At 51.7% G+C, this 19,687-nt stretch overlaps 2 protein-coding genes across 6 annotated transcripts in view; both read right to left on the bottom strand.

Moving 5' to 3' along the window:
• Window positions 1–5,129, bottom strand: part of CHD5 (chromodomain helicase DNA binding protein 5) — a 71,777-nt gene extending 66,648 nt beyond the window's left edge. For 4 of the 5 annotated variants that reach the window (XM_061382906.1, XM_061382907.1, XM_061382904.1 and 1 more), the window contains exon 1: window positions 4,929–5,129. In XM_061382906.1, the coding sequence (XP_061238890.1) occupies window positions 4,929–5,007 (79 nt within the window). In that variant the 5' untranslated portion in view covers window positions 5,008–5,129. Of the gene's footprint in view, window positions 1–1,677; window positions 1,738–4,928 lie in introns of those variants that run through there. The other variant, XM_061382908.1, reaches the window with a different exon arrangement.
• Window positions 5,130–10,355: 5,226 nt separating this feature from the next.
• Window positions 10,356–17,627, bottom strand: RPL22 (ribosomal protein L22). Its single transcript, XM_061382937.1, has 4 exons — window positions 17,520–17,627; window positions 15,631–15,735; window positions 13,344–13,468; window positions 10,356–10,553 (listed from the first exon to the last, which is right to left on the bottom strand). The coding sequence occupies exons 1-4, from the start codon at window positions 17,529–17,531 to the stop codon at window positions 10,409–10,411; spliced, it is 387 nt and encodes a 128-aa protein (XP_061238921.1). The 5' UTR covers window positions 17,532–17,627; the 3' UTR covers window positions 10,356–10,408.
• Between the last annotated feature and the right edge of the window lie 2,060 nt (window positions 17,628–19,687).

Here is a 19,687-nt window from a genome sequence, read left to right as displayed (position 1 = left end):
TGGGCCAAGCACTGCCCTTCTCACAGGATGAGGAACTAGAAACTGTGAGATGCAACTGAAGTGCTTGGCAATGGCAGGTGGGGCCCAGGGCCTCAGGGAGGTTAGGATGGTGGAACTGAAGGACTTGGGGGTTCAGGCATCGCTGGGCCAGGGCTTCTCAGGGCCACTCTAGGGCCGACCAAGGAGGGGCCACCAAGACTAAGGTTCCCATCAGTCCTTGGAATGCCCCCACACCATGGGCGTCCACAGATAATGGCAGGGGCAGGAGGAGGGGAAGTACTTCTGCCCAGGAGAGGATTAATAATTTATTTATGACATTTAACAAAACCCAGACATCACCTCATTGGCGTCTCATCAAAGAGTCAGTCCTGAGCACCACAGGCAGGCAGCAGGAGGAGGGAACAGGGCAGGCTTTTACCCTAAGGGACTGGGGCCCGGAAAGAGTGAGGAGGGAGGAGGGTGTGGGCCCAGAGCACTGCAGGGGAGGAGGAGGAAAGAGAGGCAGGAGGGAGGGGATGGGGGAGAGCCCTGGAGGGCCAGGGACACAAGAGAGACAGAGAGGGACAGCCAGAGAGAGAGGAGCAAAGACTCAGGGAAGACAGACTTGGAAAACAGACAAAGGGACAAACAGGAGGACAAAGTGAGAAGACAAACAGGGAGAGAGAAATAAGGACAGAGCCAAAGGCAGAAAGTCTCCAAAGTTCTACCTGCTAAACCCCCAGAAGGTCAGACACTATATAGTATGTTCAGTACTTGGCTCAGAGAAGGCATGCAAGAAATCTGTGTTGGGTGGGTGAGTGGATGGACGGACAGATGATGGGTGGATGGACAGATAGATGAATAGATGAATGGACCAATGGATGGGTGGATGGACTAGACAGATAAATAAACGGATGGGTGGATAGATGGATGGATGGATGGATGGATGGATGGATGGATTCAATTCAGTTCAGTCACTCAGTCATGTCCAACTCTTTGTGACCCCATGGACTGCAGCACGCCAGGATGGATGGATGGATGGATAAATGGATGGATGGAGACTGGGTTGGATGGATGGATGGATGGATGATGAGTGGGTATGATGGCTAGCCAGTGGGCGGTGGGTGTATATGGCTAGTTGGTCAGTTTTGTGGCTGGATGGACAGATGTTCACAGGGTACATACATGGGTGGTTGGGTGAACAAAGGGGTGGATGATTGAATGAACGGATGAAATAATAGATCAATTGGGAATGAGGGGAGTCTCTCACAGGCCAACCCACTGGGCAAAGCGTGCTGATCACTGTGCCCTCCTCCTCTCAGCAAAATGTATTAAATATGATCAGGCTCTGACCATTTCCCCAGTGGTGGGGGAACAGGTTAAGAAAATATAGACCTTTGGGAAACATGGTGCTCTCTCCCTCTTGGTCCCTGTGCCCACAGAAGCCTAGATGGGGTCCAGTCCTGTGGGTGCACAGGCCAGTCAAGTGCCAGAGTGGTCCTACTACCCGGCCAGGAGAGAAGCTGGGCTCACCAGCTCTAGGAAACCCACCCCCGCCCCCCGACTATGTGGGATGGAAGGGCTGGGCCTACCAGGCAGGGACTTCTGAGGAAAAGGCCTGGAGTGCCAAGCCCTCTTCTCCCTTCCTCCCTACCTCCCTCCAGCCCCTCAAGCCCAGGCTCCCTGCCCCCAGCTTACCAGATGAGGGTGCATGTCTCAGAAGCATTTCCTTGGGGAAGGCAGGCAAACTGCCCCCCTTGGATGGTGCTAATTATAAGCCACACTTTATGATAGGCACCTATCATGTGCTGGGCACTGTGACCTACATGTTCCACGTGCACCATCTCACCAGTCCTCATAATAACCCCTCTATGAGGTAGCTGGTGTCACAGTACCATTCCACAAGTGGGGACACTGAGGCAGAGGGACCAGGTGTCCTGCCCAAGGTCAGGCCATGAACAAGCAGCAGAGGCGGAGCCACTGACTCTCTCGAGCCCTCTTGTGGACTAGCCCTCTGAATCCCCAAGAGACTCTGGCAGCCAGGGTCCCTGCGCCCAAGAAGCAGGGACCCTGCCCTCCTCCTCCAAGCCCCCTCCTCCTCACCCACTGGCCTCAAGGCCAGAGAGCTGGCCTGGGCAAATCTGGGTGGCAAGAACACTGCTGAAGAGGGTGGAGACAGGCGGAGTGAGGAAAGTAGATGTGACAAGTACTGAGCCCACCACAGCAGATTGAAAACTTGGAGTGACAGCTCCCAGTACACCGGCTCCCACACCAGCAAACTGCCACATGCAGGGCCCATCCCTGTGGGCCATGGTCACCAGCTCAGGTTGAGAGTTGCAGAGAGGCCGAAGTGAAGGACAGGGGCCCGGGCGGCCAGCACTTTAGGAGAGACACGAGGCCTAGGCTGAGGCTGTCATCATATCCAGAGGTCAGGGTGACCCAGGGACCCCCCCAGCCCTCAGACCCCAAGACTGTGCCCCTCTCTCCAGCACCCACAGTGCCAGGCACAGTGGGTGGTCACAGGGTCAACCTCAAGGGGGGAAGCCTACTGATACAAGTCAGCTGATGGTAATATTCCAGGGAAATACTGTCAAGAAAATGACGCATTAAAATGGGCCTGGGAATTGAGAGAAGTGGGCCTACACTCAGCCAGGAGCTGGAGACCTGAGTAGCAGGAAGGATGCAGTCGTGAGCCAGGGAATATTGGGTCTGGCAGAGGTCACAGTCAATGTTCAGGGCAGGATGGAGCCTGGGGAGTTCCAGAAGAATCTAGAAGGCTAATACATGAGCAAGAAGGTGGGAAGTGGCAATGGGGGTGGAGTAGAACAGGGGTTTTGCAATCGGTTCATGCCAGTGGGCTGGGGTCTGCTTTGTGTTTACAGAGGTGACCCTGGCTGCTGAGTGGAGTATGGTCAGTGAGGACTGGTTAGGAGGCTTTGCAGTCCCCAGGTAGAGGGGACAGTGGCTGGGACCAGGGACACAGAGAAGGGCTAGGAGCTCAGAAAGGCTCAGGACACCCTCTGAAGGTGTCTCCCTGGTGTTAAGCACCTGGTCTTGTGGAAGGTAGGGTAGTCTCTGTTTGGCAGGGCTTTGAGGGGCTTCCTAGAGACCCTGGGGCCAACCCCACCCCCCACACCTGCCTGGAGCAATGGATGCAAGCAGGAGGGAGACAAGGTGGCAGGCAGGTGACTCTGGCCAAGGTCCAAGCCCTCTGGCCCTAAAGGAGTGAGCTGGGTGCCCATCAGCCTGAGGGCACTTCCCTGGCCTCCTCCTCTTCCCACTCTTGGAGCCCTGACACAACCAGAGAGATTCAAAGTGTATGGGACAGGGGGACAGAGGACCCCATCAGGGGGGTGGTGAATCCTGGAAATAAAGCTATTCAGGTACTCTCAGCTGTCCACTGCCCCCATCAATCAGTGCCACAAAGGGCCACGCCCCGAGTGCCATGCCCCGAGGAAGCCAGTAACCAGCTTTCCCTAAGCTAGCTTCCTGGGTAGAAAACAGCCCTGGGTTTCAGTGCCTGTGCTGGGCCTCTATGTTCCCTTCCAGGAAATGGGCCTAATTCCCTGGCCCCCAGGATGTAAGAGTCAACCTTGTCCAAGCAACTCCGCCCATGTGGGGCCACCTCACCCCCAATCCCCTCACCCCAGCAGGCCCTTTGCAAACTTGGCCAAACTATCTGATCAGGGTGAGGCCCCAGTCACCATGTCAAAGGAAGCAAACAAGTGGGGAAGGGTGAGGAGCGCCCCCCCCCAGTGGGCGTGGCCACCTGGTGGGAATCCCCTCTAGAAAGAGACAACTGCCACCTGGATCCTCCCCTTCTCACCTCCTGCACGCAGGAGTTGAGGTGCCAATGTGCGGAATACTCTCGCCCCTGGAGAAAGGGCTCCAGGGGCCAAACAGCACACTCAAGGGCGAGGAAGGGCTCCCGCAGTTCCCACAAGTCCCCTGGGAGGCCAGAAGGGGCCGTGACTTGGTGTGGGGACGCTGAGATGTGAGAGTCCTCTGGAAGGGAACGAAGACGGCCGGTCCACAGTGTGAGGCCCTGCCCAGCTGTGCCGTGAGGGGAACGTCCCAAACACACGGTGAGCAGTTAAGTAAGGAATGATCCTGCAAGGTTGCCCCTGACGCACAAACCCTGTTTTCTGCTGAATTCTGGAGAGGGATAGCAAAGGCTGGGGCGGTGGCCCTGGGAGTCAGGCCCGGAGCCAAAGCAGGGTGGGCTGGGAACGCCACTAGGCGGGCGAACGCGGGCTGGAGACGCCGGCCGGCGCTAGGGCGCGCCAGGACGACGCCGGCGGCCCGGGCAAAGTGCTCGGGAGAGGCGGTCGCGGCACCCGGCGGCCGGGAACCGGGAGCGGAGTCCGAGCCCGCGCGCCTCAGCCTGGAGCCTTCGTGGGCCCGGAGGGAAGTCGCCCCTGCCCGGGCGCTCGCCCGGTCCCCTAGTCCGTCCCGTCCTCCGCCCTCTCCGGGCCCCACCCAGCCCACCCAGGAACCGAGATAGGCCAGGTCCCGGTATCTGGTCCCGCCAGCACCCGCCGGTGCCCGCGAGGGCAAGGGTGCGCGGTGCGGGGCGAAAGCGCGGGGTGCGCGGCTCCAGCAGCAGAGCGATTCCCGCCCCCTTCAAGGGCACGCGGGCTGACCCCCGCGGCTCCGCGCCCCTTCCCCGTTTCGCGCGCCCGGCGCAGGCCCCCAGGGGTCCTCCGCCCGCGCCGTGGCCAGGGTGGCCCCGATAGTACCCGCCCTTGGCGGCCCGCGCGCCGCACCCCGGCGCTCGCCCAGCCCCGCGCCCTTGGCCGCGCGGCGCCAGCAGGGCGGGAGCGCAGCCCGCAGCCCGGCGCCCCCTCCTGCGCGCCGCCAGCGCCGCCTGCGAGGTCCAGCCCCCGGGCCCAGCCGGTCCCCGCGCCCCCCGCCGCCCCGGCCCCGAGCGCAGCCGGCGCCTTGCTCACCTGACATCTCGTCCTCGTTCTCCATATCGTCCGCGAACAGCCGCGGCAGCTCCTCCTCGGTGCCCAGCGGGCCCCGCATGCCCGGCACGGGGGGGAGGGGAGGTGGGCGCCCCCCCTCCCGCCGGGCGCGGTGCCAGCCTTAACCCGTGCGCTGCCGGACGGGCGCGCGCGGCGGCCGAGGCGGCCTCGGCGAGAAGATGGCGGCCGCCTGCCCCCCCACCCCCCCAAACCTCCACCCCCCCGTCTCGACCCCCTTCTTCTCGGCCGCCTTCGCCCAGATCCCCGCAAAGCCCGGGCTGCTCCGCCCACCGCGCCCCGAAGCCCGAGTCCCGCAGCCGGCCGAGGTGGCGGCGGCAGAGCCGGCGGCACGGCGGCACGGCGGGGGGGCGGCACACATGCCCGGATTGTGACGTCCAGTCTGGTTGCTGTGGCAACCCCATCCCATCGTTCCGGCAGCGCGACTAGTTAACAGCAGAGAACAAGTTGGGGGGACTAGTCCGGTGCCTCCGGGTGCGGGGTGGAGGACCCGGCACTCCGGCAGGGGGAGCCGTCGAGGCGCCCGCGCGCCGGGGGACCCGACGGCCAAGCGGGCAGCTGGGACTCGGGCGGCCGGGCCCAGTGGAGGGAAGGGCCGGCCCGGGCGTACCCTCGGCGGGGCCCGCTGCCACCGCCGCCCCCGCCCGGGATGGGTCCCCAAGGGCGCAGGGGCAGGGTCCCCGGAGCAGCGGGCAGCGAGCTTCCTCACTGCTCACACGCGCCCAGCCCCTGGTCGCCTAGCACCGAGCCAAACACGCTTCTATAACCCCCTTTCCAAAGAACATTCGAAGAAAAAAGCGTTCCGCACTTGGGGAAGGGCCGCTCTGGAGACAGCGGGTCTGATTCCTCCAGAAAAATCTGCAGGCTGGCTCCTCCCTCACTCCATCGCACCCGGCTCCCACCACCCACGTATCCCCTCCCAAAACGCCCCTCCTGGCCGGTCCGCTTTAAATAAATCCAGCCCCCCGGGGGTGAGATGGAACCGCGTTCCCTGTGCCCAAAACTCCCGCTCAGAAGCGACACCTGTCGCGGAGTGGGAAGGAACCGCGCCGCCAGTCCTCGGTTGTTAAAGGTGAAGATGGAGGCCAAAGCCCTGGGGAGCAAGACTGGAATTTTAAATAAGCGCTGCCAGTCTTGGCTGCAGCGAGTCTTAAAGCTACTCTAAGAACGCAAAAGTTTCAGCGAAGGACAGGCTGGCCGGCTTTCTAATCCTGGAAGAACCCGGAACCCTCACCCCACTGCCTGGGGCCAGACATCTCTGGAGGAACCCACTGGAGACCCAGTGGCGCCAGGGACCCACAGGAACCACCTGACTCGGGAAGCCCAAAGCAGCTATGAGACGGTCTCCTCTCTGGCATCCACCTCTCTGGTCTTGGCTGAACACCTGCTTCCTCCAGGTGGACAGACACCAGTACCCATGCCACACTGGCATCACCAGGCAGGCTCTCCCTTCCTGGGGCCTTTGAGGAGCCAGGAGAATTGTGGGTGCTTGGCGAGGGCTCCCAGTGCAAGACCTCCTGAGGAGGTGGCCTGAAGATGATAGATGGCACAGGGAAGGCTGGAAAGATGTGTCCCACATTTCTCCTCTCCCTTCCCATCTAATGAATTTACAGTAAGCCTCAAACCAAAGCTCCTCCTCATTCATTCCTGGGCAAGGACAGGTCTGTCCAGCCTCCTGACAAAGTGCAGGGAGCTGGGAATACCATCTCCTGAATTGCTTTTAAACCACATTAGGAGAGATGTTGAATCCACCCTGGGCAGACACCCTGCCAGGGTCAAGGGACAGGCAGGGGGGAGGCGGGCTAAGAAAGCAAGGGCCCCTCCTGGTCTCCTGAAGCTGTATTTCACCTCCTGGGCACCTAGCTGAGGGAGCCTCAATCACAGATGCCTCAGCAGGCCTGCATTTTCCCCAGCAAGGCTGCCTTCCTCTTCCCAGACCTCCTGTCTTCCTGAAAATTAACCATCCAAGAGAAAACACTAAAAACTGCCCACTCTTTCGGCACCAGCCCTGCTCCCAGCCCTTCCCAGATGGAGGAATTAGGTCAGGGCACCTCCATAGGTCCCCTGTCCCACTGTAGAGAAGCTGGGACCTACAGTATTTCCCATCACCAGAAAGCCCTTCACCACACAGGAACCATTAACTGTGGCTCCAGTTCCCAAGATGAGGTTGAGAAAGTCAGATATCTTTCAACCAAGAAGAGTTCCAGCTGCTTAATTTGGCAAATCAGAGTCAAGATGTTCATCAGTCATCATCCTCCACCGTAACTAGAGCAGCCCTTTCTGTTACTTGAGAAAAACCCGCACGGCAAAGAAGATCCAGCACAACCAAAAGAAAAAAAAGAATATATTGGCTCTGTCCAAGGTTACCAAGCAAAGGCCATGGTACTGCCAAATCTGTGGTTGTCTTGTCAGGGACCCACCTCCTAGGGGTGTGCCCCCTCACAGGAAAGGGTCAGAACGACCCTACATACAGCCTTGAGAAGTTTGGGGGCAAGTCAGAAGACGGGCCAGGCAGCAAAAGGGAGACAAAAGCAGACTGCCAAAGCCAGTTTCCAGGCTCCCCTGAGCCTATCAGTGGCTGGAGGACCATTATCAACTTACGGGAGTGCTGCTCACCTTCCAAGATACCAAATGAGCCCTAAGAATGCTGAGGTCTAAATGCCCCATTAATTTTGACCAATTGTCTTAAAATTAAGTATTTGATATGATCAAACTGTCCCACTTTCTCCATGTCTGTGACACGTTTCTGAACACCACAGTGCTAGGCACCACTGATTAGCTGCTGCTGCTGCTGCTGTTGCTAAGTCGCTTCAGTAGTGTCCGACTCTGTGCGACCCCATAGACGGCAGCCCACCAGGCTCCCCTGTCCCTGGGATTCTCCAGGCAAGAACACTGGAGTGGGTTGCCATTTCCTCCTCCAATGCATGAAAGTGAAAAATGAAAGTGAAGTCGCTCAGTCGTGTCTGACTCTTAGCAGTCCCATGGACTGCAGCCTACCAGGCTCCTCTGTCCATGGGATTTTCCAGGCAAGAGTACTGGAGTGGGGTGCCATTGCTTTCTCCACTGATTAGCTGGAACTCATCTATTTTAACACAAGGCTCCTCCTGAAATGCTGCAAGGATGACATGACTCAGAAAAGCACAACTTCACCACTGAAGGAGTCACAGGGTGTGTGTTGGGGCTGGGGGTCCACAGGGGCCTTTGAAAGGAAAACAAAGTTAAAACTTTTGTTAACAGCTGGTATTGATCAAGCCAAGGGTGAAGTGGAGTTGGAGTCAGCTGAGAACAAGACTGTACCAACTTCCTACTTCACTACCTGCACGAACTTAAATCTCAGCTTCAAACTCTCCATGACCTAATCTTTTCCTGTGCCTTGATCAGGCAGGTGAGTCACGAGGCAAGACAGATCAAAAGAAAATTGGTCTAAAATGCAGCCCAGGCCCAGCTGGTATAATGGGTGCCAAGTAATTCAAGTTCACATCACACCCATCAGAAAAAGTCATGTGTTTGCCAAGTTATTTCTCTGGCTCTGGGTCTGAAGAAATTCTACATGGAGAGTTTGGTTATAGTACTCTCCAGAACCTGAGGCACAGCAACGTAACTAAGGTGAAGAAAGAGGGAATAAAATATACATGTTCTTATCAAACTTAATGAAGTTCAAGGTCATTGCTGGTACAGCAGGACAACCAATTTTTCTGTTGCTAAACAGATTAACATGCAGTCCTTAAAAAAATATCCTTGCACAATAATAGTAGCCATGTGTTAGCCACTTTAGTATGTGATCAGAAGTCAAAATACAAGAGTTAAAAAAGGCACAGAAAACCCAAGAAGTTTCCATTTTATTACAAATTTTAAATCCTGGGAATAGTTTAAAAGAAAAAACTTATATACTAATTTCAGCCCAGGGATAATTTTTTACAATCAAACTAAGGTTTCTATAATGGAACATCAATGCAACAAACAAGTACAATTTGCAAACCCAAGTCACAACCTTGCTAACAAAGTTAATAATCATAGTAAGGGACAGTACCAAAGAGCTTCAGTTAAATTTGAAAGAAACCCTGCCTTCTCTAGAACAGAATCATGCAAATAATTCTGCTCCAAGAAATTTGCATAGAAAGAAAATGGTACTTTACCACAAATGAAATCACAAACCCTCAATGTTAAAGTCAACTCAAAAAGCACCAAATGTTAACATTTCTAGCTATGCAACTAGCAAGAACGTTAAGAATTGCAGGTGTGGAAATGAACCATAGGCAAGCTCTGGAAAACCATGAATTTGTTATGTCACCTTAAGACAATGCACTTTTCCTGCAGAACGGTTTAGACTTAAGGAGGGCACTTTAAGGTATCAGGTCCTCTTCTCCCTCTTGATCCTATCAGCAAGTCACATCTTTACAATCTTGTTAATGACCTTGGATCTCTAGCCTCTACACACAGGGCAACAGAACCCATTGTGGGAATGGTATGGTGGGAACACTGCCTTCAATTTAGTCTGTAGAATGACTTTAAGTCCAGCTGTGGCCTAAACGGCATGAAGTGACTTTCCCTGGGCATCTGGACACTTCTCTTCAGCCTGAGTAGTCTCCCAGGCCCTCCCCTTCACACCCAAACCCAAGACTCCAGAGCTCTGGGCATCGAAGAATTCCAATCCCAACCCATGTATCTATCCCACAGATCCTCACCCACTTCTGGAATCTCCACTACACCTCATCTCCAGCTCCCCCTGCTGGGGTCAGAATGACAGTTCGCTGCAAAGACTTGCAGAAACAATTATTTTACAAATTCCTATAGTGTAGACCTTTCCTTAATCCAACACCTGGGACTTTTAAAAGAGCCACTCCTCAGACCCTTTCCTGAGGGGGACAGAATACAAGACAACACTGAAGGACCACATTTTATTTCCATGGGAAGAAAAAGGGTTAGCATACATAGTAACCATGTGTATCAAGAGTAATTTATGATCACAAAATGAAGACAGAATCACAAAACTGCCCCAGAATCCTGCATTTCTTCGACACTGCCACTTTTCCAAAACAAGAGAACCTCAAAATCAAGTCCCTGGTTCTGCCTGCAGTGAATCGGGAGTTGCCACGTTTGTATTCCTCAGTCTTTGAGAGGTACCAAATGGAACTGACTCACCCTTTTTCTGTAAAATAGTAACTGACTCACCCCCAATCCCCATGCCCTCCTCCACCTACTCAGTGTCACACAAGAGTCAGTTCCCTCGAAGGAGCCTTAGTTCTGTTTTGCTATTTCTACCACAAGAATTGAAATCTTTAAGCAGAAAAAAAGTTTAAAAACAAGTGAGAGGCAGCCCAGGTGAAGCCTTTTTACTAAGATTTCCAATTTTGTTCAGTCCACACTGCAGAGATACAAGGAAAACCACCATTTCAGTTGATAAATTTTATTTAAGAACTTATACAAATATTCCAGATTGAGTTTTAATCCTCATCTTCCTCCTCTTCTTCATCTTGATTAATCTGGAAGTAACGCAATTCGTAACTTTCTTTGCTGTTAGCGACTACGCGTAACCAATCTCGTAGATTATTCTTCTTCAAATATTTTTTGGTAAGATATTTCAAATACCTGCAGAGAAAGAACACTTGAGAACTCCACTAGACACAAGACCTTCTGATATTCTGAAATACTCTAACTTTTATGAAACTTGTGCATTCAAAGTCACTACAATTCAAGGTATTTTCCCATGGTTCAAAAAATGGCAGTTGGGAAATATACCCAGTCACTGTTCTAATGAGAATAAACATCATCCACATTTCTTCTAACTAACCTGGCCATAAAAATGAGAACAGATTAAGATGTGACCACTGTCCATGAAACAAGAGCCATCACCTATAAAATGGTTTGTAGTGACCACTGGGGAAAGAGATCAAGGTGATCACTTGGAAGCTAAGCACACAATCTTAATATCTTTTATTGAGAAACTGCTGGGTTCCTAACAAGCTCCAAGTACTTCACCTCATTGACTAAAACCTCCTTTTGAGGTTGCTGCTTCCTGGGACCGCAGCTCAGGGCCTTGTCACATTCTCACTCCCATTTTGAGATGCCCATCTCCCAACCCCCCTCCCCATCCACCCACTGCTTAACTGCCCTGACTCGAGCTGTCCACTTAAGCACCTGGCCTTAGTCCACTTGCCCAGTGGCCACCTGAGCCTGCGTGAGCTAAGCCTCAACCCCAAACACCATTGTCAGGAAACCGTTCAACCTAAAGGCAACAATGGCTCTTATGCTCAACACAAAGCCCACAGTCCTGCTCTCTCATCCATCTGCTTATGAGGCCCTGGGGTTTATCTATTCTGGCATCTTCCCAGAACCGTAAAGAGGGAATAGAAGGTTCAGCAAACCCATCACTGGGCAAGTTAGTCTTTCTAGACCTCAGTGTCACCCTCTATAAAACAGGTCTCAAGATACTCACCGTCTCTTCAGACTGGTACAAGGGCTAAATGAGATGCACTGGCAAACTCTGGCATTTTAGATGGGACCAAGTGTTAACAAACCGAGAAACCCGACCCCTCCCGGAAACAAACACTGTTCCACTGTGTTACTCACGTCAACCAAGCAATCTTCACAAAGATGTGAAGATCTCAGTTCAATTCTACCCACTTTTCCCTACATAAAAATAAAACAATTTGGTCGTTTCACCTACAAAGTATTCTCTTTTATTTCCATTTACTATTTCTACTATATTATATCCAGGTAAAGTGGGTTAATTCAAAAGTTTAGGTGGCTTAGTGTTTTCATAATAGAATATGGGGGGAAGCTAGGTTAAAACACACAAGTTCAGAGATAAGCAAGGAATGTTCCACTGGTCCCTGGTGGTCCAGTGGTTAAGACTCCAAGCTTCCACTGCAGGGGGCACGCATTTGATCCCTGGTCAAGAACTAGATCCTGGGTCAAGAACTGGATCCCACTTGGTGTGTCCAAAAGAACGTTCTAGATTAGGAGCTCCTTGAATGTTTCAAGAAAACACAGTTCTAACAGATCAGGTTCTTTTCCTTCCCTACTTGGCAAACAAGAGAAAGTCTGTGAAAACTGAAGTGACATGTGTTAGGAGACATTCTCACACTAGGTCAGGAGATTTGGAAACAGACCACAGGCTCTTCCCTGCGAGCTCAGCAGAGGCTGGTGGGGGAGGTGTTAAGTACACCTTGGAGGCCCTTCGGTTATCCCGTCTCTCATGCCATCTAACTGCCTTCTGCACACGTGAAATAACTCAGCCAGGCAGAAGGGGAGTAATTCAGGGACTTCTCTGGCAGGCCAGTGGTTAGAACTCCATGCTTCCACTGCTGGGGGCCTCGGTTCAATTCCTGATCAGGGGACTAAGATTCCACAAGTCACACAGCCAGAAAAAAAAGGAGTAATTCACTTAGCTTTAAAGTCATCTCTCTTTTTTTAATTTAAATTTTTTTTTAACACCAAAAACATTTTGTATCAGGATAGTCAAGTAACAATGTTGTGATAGTTTCAGATGAATAGTGAAGGGACCCAGCCATTTACTGACTAATTTAGTTAAAAACATAAGCAAAGGGGAATTCCCTGGTGGTTCACTGGTTAGGACATAGCACTCTCACTGCCAAGGGTAAGGGTTCAACCCCTGGTCTGGGAACTAAGATCCTGCCAACCACGTGGTATGGACCAAAAAAATAAATAAATGGGCCTACAGGAATTAAATGAGGTGGCTTCAGTCTAAACTGAGACTTCTGATCCCTCATCTAATTCTGGTAGCATTTACAGGAAAAAAAGCCTAGTGTTGCTGCAGTCCACAGGGTTGAAAAGAGTGGGATACGACTTAGCAACTAAACAAAAGGGAAAAAAAAAAAACAGAATAAAAATGAAAGCTCTTCAAAGTGATCTAGAGGCAAAGGCAGGCTCACTTTTAAGAATACAATCTAAGCAAGTCTGAGCATCTTTACTGCTGGAAATCCTTTAGCCCAAAGGTCCCCAAACCCCAGGCCGTGAGACTTGTCTGGTCCAAAGCCTGATAGGAAATGGGCCACAGAGCACGATGTGAGCAGCGGGCCAGACAGCGAAGTTCCCCATGGCTTGTATTACTGCCAGAACCATTCCCCCAGCCATGGAAAAACTGTCTTCCAGAAAACTGGTCCTTGGTGCCAAAAAGGCTGGGGACCACTGCTTTAGGCTGTGGAAAACAAAACTGCAGAAAGCTACCAAGAGCTGAATACTTTTAACTACCATAGTAACATTCGTTCATTCACCGCCCCTCAAGCTGGACACTGCTCCAGAAGTTAACAGAGGCAACCACAAAGCAAATGACTTTGCAGGGAGCAACCTTCCTGGCCAGGGTGGGTGGGAACCTTAGCTGAGGACACGGACAAGTAATGCCTCCCCTTCCCATACCTTTTGGAAAAGGGCACCTCGGAAGTTACAGTAATCTTGCTCTTGCTTCTTTCAATTGTTACAACACCGCCGCCCAGGTTGCCAGCTTTTCCATTCACCTTGATCCTCTCCTGAAGAAACTGCTCCTGTAGAAATCATCAAATGGACCAGATAGTGAGGAGACTAGTTCACCCACATCACCAGCAAAACACTTTTAAATTTTATTTGTCTTCTTCTGATAAAGAATCCACCTGCAATGTGGGAGACCTGGGTTCAATTCTGGGGTTGGGAAGATCCTCTGGAGAAGGGAAAGGCTACCCACTCCAGTATTCTGGCCTAGAGAACTCCATGGACTGTATAGTTCATGGGGTCGCAAAAAGTTGGACATGACTGAACCACTTTCACACACCACTTATTTTTAATTTTTTGGCCATGCCACATGGCATGTGGGATCTTAGTTCTCTGACCAGGGATTGAACCCACAACCCCTGCATTGGAAGCATAGAGCCCTAACCACTGGACCATCCCAAAAGTCCCAAAATATTTTTTTATACTCCTATCTCTAAGCATATAGCTGGTTATATGTCCAGTCTCTGACTCTTGGGTCACAGGTAAAGAGTAGACAGGAAACCTAGGCCCAAACTTACAACTGTAGATATAGGCAACCAAAATGGCAAGCAGCCTCTGAACCTAAGACATGTAAAGCAGTGTCCTCAGTGTGATCGGAGAAAATAAATCTTCAACCAAGCAGAACAAAAACATACAGCAACCAGAGCAATTACACATCTATCTGCTGAGGGGCCACGTGCACCAGCACTGAACAGCAGGAGGGACACTGGCCCAGAAGCTCAGAGATGGGACTCTGGGAAAATCCCAGAGGAAGCTGGGCTGGTCATTCACCTCTTGGACCAAAAAGGAGGACTTTTATGGTTTTCTTGATATTGCAATGACAGGAAGGCCCTTCAGCTCCCATCCCTACAGTCCTCTATTTAAAAACTCCAATCTGGGGACTTTCCTGCTGGTACTAGGACTCTGAGCTTCCACTGTAGGGAACATGGATTCAATCCCTGGTCAGGGAACTAAGATCCCAAATACTGCACAACACAGCCAAAAAAAAAAAAAACCCACCAATATACAACATGTTAACTGTCAACAGGAGGTGTGATGAGGTCAGAAATCTTGACTTTCGTGTCTTAGACTAATAAACAACTCCTGTTTTCTATCCAAAGGAGGAACCTAAAAGGAAGACAGTCATATACACATATTGAGAGACAGTGGAGGGAATAATGGCAGAACAGGGCCATCAGACACAATGTGGAAGAAGCTACAAGTTAGGAGGGACAAGAGGCCCCAGAGAAAAGCAAGAAGACAGAAGGAACACGGAGCCACGGAGGGACCTCCTGCAGGCCAGGCCAGGGCCACGGCAGGCATCTACAAGAGGGCAGTCAACTACAGGCTACCCAGACACCATACTTTGTAAGTCGTGGCCACAGGCCAAGCTGCTAATTTTTTAATTTGAAAATTATTCTTGTTGTAATGATATTAATCTTGGCAATAGTTGACTCTGGAGACTTTAGAGAAAATGTCAACTTAGGGCTCTGCACAACAGTATGTCTAAACTCCCCCAAGCTCTGCTTGGCTATGGAGAAGAAAAGTGTAAAATGCCAAAACCAAGTTGCAGATTCCAAAATGTGGCAGCTGGGTTCATTTTTCTAGATTTAGGTGAAATAGAGGAGTATTAGGGGATGGGGCCAACATGAGGGCAAAAAAATCAGTACAGAGCAAGGTCTGAAAAAATCCAAGCTACAATTACAAATCAGCAAGCAGGATATTTTCACATGAATACTGAAGCTCTGATGCTTAATACAACAGAAAGCTCAAGGAGATGCTGTCCTCTGTCCAAGGCCCCCGAACCAAGCATCAGGCCCAGGGCACAGGAAGCCCCTGGGCCCAAAACGTCAGTGTCAGGGCCAAGCTTACACCTAAACACACCTAAGTGCAGAGGAGATGCTGGATCCAAGGAAGTTCACCTGATAAATTTTAAGTAAAATCTTTTTGGAAACCGAAGAAGAAAATGTGGCCCTCTGGCAGTGACTTGCTCCACTGCATCTCCTTTACTCTTCACCACTGTCACACCCCTGAGAAAGCAAGGCTTAGAACCAGAACCAGACAGAGATCCAGAGTCGAACCCAACAGCAAGAACTGCAGAGCAGCCTGAGCCTACAAACAAACAGGCTCCAGTATGTCTTCTCAGCAATATCCGAAAGGGTTCGCTACTGTCCAGGGTGGCATCAGCGGGGTAACTTACAAAATTGGCAGCATCCATGATTCCATCTTCTACAGGGTGGGTACAGTCCAGAGTGAATTTTAGGACTTGCTTCTTTTTTTTGCCCCCCTTCGCCACAAGCTTTTTCTAAGAAAAGGATACAAATGATAAGAGAGATAAAGCCATAACCAGTCAAAAACAAAAAAAAAATTAACAAAGTGGAAAGACCAGAACTGTAAAAGTACACACAAATGCAAAAACCATGGGATTCTGTTCCCCTGCTAGGTGCCACGAATGGAGGATAGATAACACTCAAGATGCTGCTCTGGGGTCATGCCCTCTAGAAGAGGAAACTCATTACAGCACTCTTTTCCCATTTACACTTTCCAGCATCCCTGGTTTCTAGGGGAATAATGGAAGGTCTGTTAGCTTAAGAACTACAATAAAAGAAACGTTTCCTTTTATTCATTCTAAAATTTCCAAAATAAAGAAACACTCACTTGTCTTCTTCCAGGATTAAGGCACAGGCATGAAAATGCCTTGCATACCTAAAACAGTTTTAATCTGAATTGACTACATATCCTAACTTTTCCGACTCAGGGGCAATCCAGTTGATCTGTTTTTTCCCTTCATCCTGTCTCATCTACTTTCTCAGGACAGTGACCAGAACCACACATCCTAGCAGCCCATCCAACCCCAAATGCCTTGAACAAGGGTCTAGCTAATTACAACAAGACTGTTGAGAATTTCTGGTCTTTTGACTGATTTAATCTCTGAATGAGCACTTTCAAACCACCAGTTTAGCTACAAGGTTCCAGCTCCTTCATTCTCACAAAGATCCTTGTATAAATATTCTCCCTCTACAAATTCCAACTCCAATTTAAAAAAAAAAAAAGCACTTGGACAACATACTTACCTGTAGTTGCAAGAACACATTTCACATCCTTTCCTGTCTCAAAGAACTTCACCTAAAACTTGTATTAACTGGATGAATTTTTCAAACACTTAGGCTTCGACAAAAGTCACTCATTCTTTTCCTTCCTAACATGTCTTCCTAGCAACAATCACAGGGGCTGCTTTAAGCCCCGGAAACACACAATCAGCAAGAAGACCTGCCGGCAGGATATGGGCTCCATACCCCCCACACCATGGTTTTAAATCAAAAACATACAAACGCCTAAAAGCATTAAAGGCCCACCCAGGCAGAAAGCTGGAGATGAGCCCAAACTGTTAATAAAGGTGTCCCAACAAAGAAGGGTAGGGAAACTTTCTCCAAGTAACCTGGGAGGAGACCATCTGCAGCCAGTGACATGAGGGCGCCACACGGCCCAGGCTCAGCCTGGCCGATACAGAATCCAAATGGGCCCCCGCCGGACACCAGAAAGGGTCTGCAGAGCTGCGCCCTGAAGATCTAACTTTCTCCGGAGACGCGAAAGGGTCCTCTAGCCCAGGCCTCCTCGTGAGAACTGGCCAGCGAGCCCTCCGTTCGTGGACCCTGACACTGATCCCGAGTCCCGGAATAGGCTTTCCGGTTGCGCACGGTCCCCGAGAGTGGCAGGTCCCCTCCTTCCCCTCCCTCCGCCCAGGTAACCGGGCCCAGGCCTCGGCTGCCTTACGCCGGCTCCAAGGTTCGCTGACCAGCCCTGGCTGCAATCTCAGTCCCCCAGCTCCCTGCTGACCACAGGCAAGAGCCCAAGCCCGAGCGGCAGCTTCCGAAAGCCCCAGATCTCCCCCTCGAGCCTCGGGCCGCGGCCTCCTCCGCCCACAACGTGCGGGGATCGGCGGCCACACTGGCTCACTCCTGCAGGCCTGCTAGCCAGGCCCGGGTAGGACGATGCTGAGCGCCGTCCGCCAAGAGCCAGGTAGGGGCCGGGCCGGTGAGGCCCACGTGCCTCCCCCAGAGCCGAGGCCTCACGCGGAGCCATACTAACCACAGGCGCCATGGCGGTAGCGGAGGCAGAAAGGGAGGTGAGCGAACTACGCAGACGCAAAGAGGCCGCAGCGCGCAGAGCACGCAGGGCTCAGGCCGTACTAATCTCTCTGCCACGCTCCTCGGTCGCCACTGTCTTGCCCCGTTCTGTACTCTCGGGGAGCGATTGTTTTTACCTGAATGCAAAAACCCATCGTCTCACGCCCCTCCCACCCAGGATTGTAGTGGGAGGGAGGAAGCCGAGTAGCCTGTCCTACTGCGAAGGATCGGAGGGGGGAGCCTGACTAGACGAGCCCGAAGAGAAATAAAGGGGTTCGCTCTACTTTTGACAGTCTTTAAAAAAATGAATAAGGAGATTCAATAAACCGTCAATAACCAGGTAGTGGGATGGGAATCGAACCCACTAACTTGGGGAGGTGAGGCCTAATTTGGGGTCCTAATGTCCGAGAGCACTTGGCTTCTTCCTACCCAAAGTCCCAATCAGGAAGCGGGTGCGCAAGGGGCTGCTTCCTGGTGCTAGCCCTTTTGGCTGCAGTCAGGTACGCTCTCCACCACCTCAGACTCAATCTGCCCATCCTCGGATCATCCTAGCTTTCCAGCTCATCTCTTCTGGTGCGTACTAAGCCGCTTCAGTCGTGTCCGACTCTTTGAGACCCTATGGACTGTAGCCCGACAGGCTCCTCTGTCCGTGGGATTCTCCAGGCAAGAATATTGGAGTGGGCCGACCCAGGGATTGAACCTGAGTCTCTTAGGTCTCTTGCATTGGCAGGCAGGTTCTTTATCACTAGCGCCATCTGGGAAGTCCCTCATCCCTTCTAGTTTCCCAGCTTCAAAAATTCATCTGCCAGCGCTCCTCGCGGAGAAGGCAATGGCACCCCACTCCAGTACTCTTGCCTGGAAAATCCCATGGATGGAGGAGCCTGGTAGGCTGCAGTCCATGGGGTCGCTCAGAGTCGGACACGATTGAGCGACTTCACTTTCACTTTTCACTTTCATGCATTGGAGAAGGAAGTGGCAGCCCATTCCAGTGTTCTTGCCTGGAGAATCCCAGGGACGGGGGAGCCTGGTGGGCTGCCGTCTATGGGGTCACCCAGAGTCGGACATGACTGAAGCGACTTAGCAGCAGCAGCAGCAGCAGCAGCAGCGCTCCCCATACTGGCATACAGACAGGAATCACCTGGGAATCTCATTCCAGATTCCAATGCAGTGGGTCTCATTGGCCTGAGATCCTGCGTTTCATGAGAGCTCCCAGGAGATACTGCTGTTGCTGCTGCTAGTCCACGGACCAAAGTTGAGTGGCAAGGGGTCTTCATCCCCAGACCTACCGTTCCACGTGAGGGACTACTTTCAGTCCTTCATGTCCTTGCTGTTAGGGGAAACACTGACTGGAACCGCCCACTTTAGCCAGGCACCATAGTAATTATTTGCATGATTTATTTTATGAGAGGACGTCCTGGTAAAAACAAAACTAACAAGCCACCACCAACCAGAAGAATTTCGGGTAAGTCAAAAAGAGACACCACGTGTCCTACCAACCTCCCAGAATTCTCCTTGCTGGAATCCATCTTGGCTGAGTGATGCATGTGCCACCAGGAAGGACCCTCAATCAGAGTGATTGAGATCTGAGTGTTTCAATCAGTAACAACCCAGAAACTAGTCCCATCACCATAAAACCCAAAACTGCAAGCCATGTGGTGGAGCAGTCCTCCTGGGTTCCCTTACTCTGCTGCTCTCTGCCCAGGCACCCCTTCCCAATAAAGTCTCTTGCATTGTCAGCACATGTGTCTCCTCAGACAATTCATTTCTCAGCGATAGACAAGCCCACTCTCTGGCCCTGGAAGGAGTCCCCCTTCCTGCAACATTACAAGTTCCAGTCCAGGGTCCTGCATTATAATCACTCACTTGCACACACCCTCCTGTCCCTGTATCCACCTGCCATGTAGTCACCTATCTAAAGCCCAAGCCTAGCTTACAGTGGTGTTAGGATACTGTCCATGCTGATTAGGTGTACCTTCAGGCCCACTCTGCCAGTTGACCAAGCTCCAAACCCACCTTGCTATTCTTTTTTTTAATAATATGTATTTATTCGTATTTGGCTGTGCTGGGTCTTCCTTGCTTTGCAGGCTTTTTTCTCTAGTTTCGGGGAGTGGGAGCTACTCTTTAATTGGG

Source organism: Bos javanicus, chromosome 16, assembly GCF_032452875.1.
Source record: "Bos javanicus breed banteng chromosome 16, ARS-OSU_banteng_1.0, whole genome shotgun sequence".
NCBI classification, from domain to species: domain Eukaryota; kingdom Metazoa; phylum Chordata; class Mammalia; order Artiodactyla; family Bovidae; genus Bos; species Bos javanicus.
This window is presented reverse-complemented; position numbering and strand designations above follow the sequence as displayed.